This window comes from Dryas octopetala, chromosome 8, assembly GCF_963921425.1.
Source record: "Dryas octopetala chromosome 8, drDryOcto1.1, whole genome shotgun sequence".
Lineage (NCBI taxonomy): Eukaryota > Viridiplantae > Streptophyta > Magnoliopsida > Rosales > Rosaceae > Dryas > Dryas octopetala.
This window is the reverse complement of record NC_141373.1, coordinates 20360108-20366883: the sequence shown is the minus strand read 5'-3', so window position 1 is coordinate 20366883 and position 6776 is coordinate 20360108. Positions and strand designations below refer to the sequence as shown.

Genomic DNA, 6776 nt, shown 5'->3' with positions numbered 1-6776 from the left:
TACCATTTTTCAACCATTACCGTACAAGAATGGCACATATGACCACCACCACCAGTCCAAGTACTTTTTACCCAACTCACTTGACTTTTGTAACATCATAGATCTGCCACCATAGATTCATTCATTGGCTTGCAAATTGCATAGTCAGGATTGACTGGCCAAAGTAGGAACACCCATAATGGTGCTTTTGAAGCACACAATATGAGCAACACATTGTAGTACTAGTGTCCACAACAACCTCCTCTTTTTTTCTTTTGGCCACTAACAAGAACCTCTTTAGTCAGACAAGTTGGTATAAACATGCAGGCTGATGACCAGAATAGAACCCAAAAAAAAATGCAAAACAAAGGAAATTAAAGGTAGAAGCAGAGGAAGTGACCAAGAGAGATTGTGATGAAAACTGAGAAGCTTCCTCAAAGAGAATTCTTGGGTGAGTTTCTCACTGCTTTTTCTCAAATTCCCGAAGGTTGGAATTTTCTTCCCCATAGTCTCCTCTAACAAATGGGTCTTGGAATGGTATTTTGTGGTCAGATCCTCCCAAATAACATGTAGTTTCTTGTAAATATTTAATAGTTCCAAGTCTGGGTCTTTCTTCTATTCTTCTATATTATTCATTTGTTTATGTATTTCTTCAAATTTGTCCTGGGTCATTTCTTTATCTTGGTTTTTTTTTTTTCACTTTGTTGTTTTTTAGCCTACCTAACCTCATCACAATCTAGAATTATTTAATATACCCAATAACTATAAGGAGGTATTTTGGCCTTTTTGCTTGTCTTTAATTCCAAGGTCAAATCCCAAATCTTTCCTCTTTCTTCAAAGCAAATTCTTAGTTTCATCTTTTCATCATCTGGGTTGTCTGCTGACTTTCAGGACATGACTGCTCATATCTCTCTGTAGCTTCTTCATTAGATCATCCTCTTGCACAGTTGCACCATCAGGTATATCTCTTTTCTCTTCTCCTTCTAATTATTTATTTATTTTCTTTTTTGGGTTCCTTAAATTTCTCCTGTGATGAATTGAATTGTCATGAATTATGCTTGCATATTCAATTAACAGAAAGTGTATGAAATCAATGGGTTAGGCATGGATTTCTCTTTGTGTGAAGATGTTTTTGCATGTTGTAATTTTCAGCTTGACTACTTATTCCTCTGTAATTCCCAGCGGCCATGAAACATCAGCTTTTCTTTTTTAGGGTTTTTGGGGTTGTCATGTTGTTCCGGGTTTTCTTGTTTCACAATTTGTTGAGCTTGTTTCCTGCACATGATTAGAGACAACTAACTAATTGGTGGTATTCCATTGCAGGCCATTTTTTTTAAGCTATTTCTTCTTTATCGGAACTATAAATAGTTAGTCTCATTCAATTTCATTGATTTTGCTTCCCTGAACAACTTTTTGCCTGATAGTGCAGTAGAAGATAGAGAATAGACTTATAAGGTTCCTATTAGGCCTTATCAAAATTTGAAACAATTAGAAAGAACTAACCTAAGATGAGTTGACTAACTTTTAAATCAAAAGGAAAATTCCAAATTCTTTGTTTTGTTTTGTTTTTTTTTTTTTTTTGTTTTTTTTTTTTTTTTTTTTTTTATTTTTTTTGTAATAATGTTGAAGACAATCATCCAATTTGGGAGTTGTATTTCTCAAAATCTTCGAGTTGGTAAATAATTATGACCCTTATCCAATTTAACTTTACAGGATCACTTCACCTAACATCTTCAAAATGTGTGGGCTTCTAAATCATTTAATTCTTCAATCAATGTTGATTTACTGAACATTAAAAATCTCCAAGTTAGGCAACCCTGGAGTTGTGAAGCACAAAACATTCAATTCTAAGTACTAGTTGGGTTGAAAGTTGAAACTGTGGTTTTCTCGGAAACCACACAGGCAACCTGTTTCTGTATTTCCACTCCTGCGCTCTTTGTAAAGTTCTAGAGTATGTATCCATATATGCTTTAAACGGTAATCTGGCAATTGCCATTTTGTACAGCAATGCATATAGTTCCTGCAATTACTAGTTGCCTTGCTATAGTGTTACAAACTCCATCAGTTTTACGTAATCATAAAATTTTCTGATTGAATAGAACCTCTCTCTCTCTCTCTCTCTCTCTCTCTCTCTCTCTCTCTCTCTCTCTCTCTCTCTCTCTCTCTAACACACACACACACACACATTTGTGGGCATAATTGTTAATTTGGATTCGATTTTTGCTAATTTCCTGTGCTAATGAGAGTTTGACAGTAATTTAACTTCAAATGTGTGACAAACTGTGACACAGATTTCAAATTCTTTGATAGAACTAGTCTTCCTCAACAACTGAAGAAGTGAAACAAAATCATGTCTTTAGTTAGGCCGGTGGAGCTGTCTGCCCCGTCATACAGAAACCCTAAACTCTACTCTCTAAAGGGCAGTAATGATGGTTCCAGTCTGTCCACCCAAATATTTGGCTCTGATAAGCATAAGACCATGTATGTGACTGATTCTGACAGCACTGAGAGTTATGAGAAGTACTTCCTTGACTCCCCAACGGAAGAAATTGTACATCCTTCTAGCTCTGTCATATCTGGAAATTCATTTAACCCGCAAGAGGCCTCATCTTACCAGCTCAGATCTGGATCAGTTTCCTCCTTGAGCACTCAAAATCCAGTTAGCACATCTTTCATGTCCACGAGGCATCATGATGCTTATCAATCCAATTTTGAATCGGATTACTTAGAGAGTCAAAGCCCGGATGCGGTTAGCTTTGATGAAGATAAGATGAGATTGAAGCTTCAAGAATTGGAGAGAGCACTCCTTGATGACAATGACGACGAAGATGATGAGGAGGTAATTGGCAGTGGTCAAAGCATGGAAGTTGATGGTGAATGGACTGACCCCATCCAGAATGCATTGCTCCATGACTCACCCAAGGAGTCAACATCATCTGATTCTTACCTGAGCAGCATCAGCAGCAACAAAGAAATATCACAGGTTTCTCAAAGGACACCCAAGCAGCTACTTTTTTACTGTGCTGGTGTACTTTCAGAGGGAAACATTGAAGAAGCATCAACCATGATAAATGAGCTCCGGCAGATGGTCTCCATTCAAGGAGATCCTCCTCAGAGGATTGCAGCCTACATGGTGGAAGGCCTCGCAGCTCGCATGGCTGCCTCAGGCCCATTTCTTTATAAAGCTTTGAAATGCAAGGAACCCCCATCCTCTTATCGCCTTGCAGCCATGCAAATTCTTTTTGAGGTGTGCCCTTGCTTTAAATTTGGATTTATGGCAGCAAACGGGGCCATTATAGAAGCTTTTAAAGATGAAAAGAGAGTTCACATAATAGATTTTGACATAAACCAGGGGAATCAATACATAACACTCATACAAACGCTTGCTAATGGGCCAGGTAAGCGACCCCACTTGAGGTTAACAGGGGTGGACGATCCTGAGTCAGTTCAACGTCCAGTTGGAGGCCTTAATATCATTGGACAAAGACTCGAGAAGCTGGCAGAAGCACTTGGAGTGTCATTTGAGTTTCAAGCAGTGGCCTCAAAGACTTCAATCGTCAATCCCTCAATGCTGGACTGCAGGCCCGGGGAAGCACTCGTGGTAAACTTTGCTTTTCAGCTTCACCATATGCCTGATGAAAGTGTGTCAACAATAAACCAGAGGGACCAGCTTCTTCGGATGGTCAAGAGCTTGAACCCAAAACTCGTTACAGTTGTGGAGCAAGATGTGAACACTAACACAACCCCTTTTTTCCCAAGATTTGTTGAGGCCTACAATTATTACTCTGCTGTTTTTGATTCCCTTGATGCAGCTCTGCCAAGGGAGAGTCAGGATAGGATGAATGTTGAAAGGCAGTGCCTGGCACGGGACATAGTAAACATTGTTGCATGTGAAGGAGAGGAAAGAATAGAGAGGTATGAGGTTGCTGGAAAGTGGAGGGCGAGAATGACCATGGCGGGATTTACTTCATGTCCTATGAGCACAGGTGTTATTGATTCGATTCGGGAACTTATCAGAAAGTACAGTGACAGGTACAAGGTGAAGGAGGATGTGGGTGCAGTTCATTTTGGATGGGAAGACAAAAGCTTGATTGTTGCTTCAGCATGGAGGTGATGGTGATGGATTATATATCATTCAGCTACAAGTACTACTACGCTTTCATTCAGTCTTGTACTTATAATTTTGTGTGGGATCATAACTAATGCTGATAAATGTATTCCCAGTTAATAAATAAGGACTTAGGGAGCTGCTAGTTATCTAACATTGATAAGTGATCTATATGCTTGTAATACAATTTAAGAGTTTGATATGTTACATCTATATATTCTAATGAGCTTTTCTCTTATAACTTTATAAGCATTAGTTATATATTGTAGTAAGAGAAATATAACATATTATCAATCAAGTACATGGTGGATATGGGGTTTATGAAATTATGGATCAAATTCTTGGTGGGAATCATCAACTTTATAATGTTTTAATAAGGCTTTTGACAAAAAAAAAATATGGGCTTTCTTTGTTGAAGCTTGGGGTTTTTGGTGGTCATTTGCAATTTTCTTTTAAGATAAACCAAATGTACACAGAGACATAGGCACAAAACATAAGCGAATGGAGTAAAGCCTCAAAAGCTTCATCCCAAAGCGAAATAGGCACAAAAAATATCATATATAAGTGAAGCCTCACAAGTCACATGTAATACATGCATGATTCTTGCAATAGACCATTATATACCTAATACTTAACACACCGTATTATATGATAACCTCAAATTTTATACAATTGTGGCAGGCAATTCAATCTACCACAAAGCATATTCATATTTTTAAGTTGCATACTTGCATCACATTTTATCTTATTTATTTAATTGTATAATGTAGTTTTTGTAATCAATTCAAGTTACTCCTTAGTTGTTTTTATTCCATGGCATACTTTGTAACTCATCGTCCATTGTATTGCTTTAAATAAATAATTGTTCTCACTGTCGTCCTTGTCGCGCGCTCTAGTATCCTAGTCCTCAATTTTTATTCCATGGCATACTTTGTAACTCATTTTTGTAGCATGTTGACCAATTTTATTTTTATATAATTAAAACAATGGTTCTAATTTTCACCACTATATAATGGAGTAATGGACCATGGCTCATGGGGCATATATGCATCAGCTAAGCTTTCCTAGACTGCATTGTGCATTACGATTTGGGCTTTAAGCCTTTTAAGTTTTTAACTTGTGACATTTTTTATATATTCACTAAACATCCTATTTATTAAAAGAAATATTAACAAACATTCCTAAAATCTTACAAAATATATCTAAAATACAAAACTAATTAGGCATAACACAAAAGTGGTGATTAATACAAGCTTCGATGACTAGAGAGTTCAAGTGCTGCTTAAAACTAAGCTTGGTGGCACCATAGACTGAGGCTGAATTAAGGTGATAACCCAATAGGTGATGGGCTTGGACTTTCACGTGAATTGTCTGGAATAGGTATCTTTTGCCCAACTTGACAATGACCGAAAGTACCGCAAAGAAAGTAAAAATGGCCAGACCTTTTTAGGGTGATGGTGTTAGAGCCCGAAGTATATGTTGCAATAGCAGATCGATGTAGTGTTGCAGGATTGGAAATATTGGTCGGAAACTTGCATAACACTATGGAATTGATTGCTGTAAGCAAAAATTAGAGTGTCGACAACATGAAAGTCTTTTGTTGAAGCCCACTTGTCATAATCAATAAAGCCTCTAAAAGAACTCATTAGAAACCAACTTTGTAAACGACACCATAACAAGCACCACAAAGAGTCATTGCCGCCAAGAAAATCAATGCACTATTTCCCAAAGCCTTGACTAAAGAAGAAGCAGAGAGTTAAAGAGAAAAGGATCAAGTGAGTGACCAAATTTAGTGTGAAAGAAGAAAGAGATAGATAACTGAAATTTTGTGTGAAAAGTAGTATGTTGTTTGTTGCATATAAATAGGGTGTGGGTTTTAACCGAGTCCATATGGAAAGGGTTTAATTCCAAGTAGTGGCAGGAAATGTATCGGAGAGAAAAATTATTGTATATGACTGTAATACCACGTGACATAATAACGTGGTGTTACCTATCTACTGAAATTATAACATATTGACGATTTTAATTAAGAGTTTTTTTCTTAGATTTAGGGTTTTTTTTTTTCTAGATTTTAGGGTTTTAGAAATTAATTATTATACACGTGTTATAATTTGAGTGGATTGATAACACTACGTCATCATACTACGTGGTGTTACGATCACACACAATAATTTCTCGGAGAAAGGATATGCTCAAACAGGAAACTTGGGTTTGTAAGGGAGGCTTTCCCTGTTGCATAACACAAACATGTGTTTTAGAATGTGCGAGCACTAAAGGTGGACTTGTATTAATATTTTTCAAAATCAAACGTCAGTTCCCACTTTACTTTGTATGACTTGTTTGAAATCATGACAATCGTTTTATTTTATGAAAACAGAAATAAATAATTGACACAAAAAAAAAAAAAAAATGCTGCTCAAAAGTTTGATTCGATCAAGAAGGGGTCATCTCTGATTGGAAGAAACAAGAACCTTCGCAGCTTGCATCGAGTGTTTTGAGAGATGTACGTCCATTTCTTAACTGTGCAGTCCATAGACAAGGATTTAAAACTAACATGATTTTTTGACCAAAAAAAAAAAATAAAAAAAGGGATAAAAAGAATTCTCAAATTTTTCACCAAGGTTCCAATCTTCTACTAGAAATTTTCCATACAATCAATGTATTTCTGAAACAATTGACATATATATAT

At 36.6% G+C, this 6776-nt stretch overlaps 1 protein-coding gene across 2 annotated transcripts; it reads left to right on the top strand.

Moving 5' to 3' along the window:
* Positions 1 to 282: 282 nt before the first annotated feature.
* SCL1 (SCARECROW-like 1) lies at positions 283 to 4313 on the top strand. 2 transcript variants are annotated; one of them, XM_086255331.1, is made up of 3 exons: positions 283 to 430; positions 871 to 938; positions 2271 to 4313. In XM_086255331.1, the coding sequence occupies exon 3, from the start codon at positions 2330 to 2332 to the stop codon at positions 4091 to 4093; it is 1764 nt and encodes a 587-aa protein (XP_086111457.1). In that variant the 5' UTR covers positions 283 to 430; positions 871 to 938; positions 2271 to 2329; the 3' UTR covers positions 4094 to 4313. The 2 variants fall into 2 exon arrangements, with proteins under 2 accessions (XP_086111457.1, XP_086111458.1); XM_086255332.1 differs by lacking the exon at positions 283 to 430 and adding an exon at positions 448 to 466.
* Positions 4314 to 6776: the final 2463 nt, after the last annotated feature.

Coding starts and splice junctions, on each gene's coding strand:
- SCL1 (XM_086255331.1), top strand. CDS start 2,330: ATGTCTTTAGTTAGGCCGGTGGAGCTGTCTGCCCCGTCATACAGAAAC.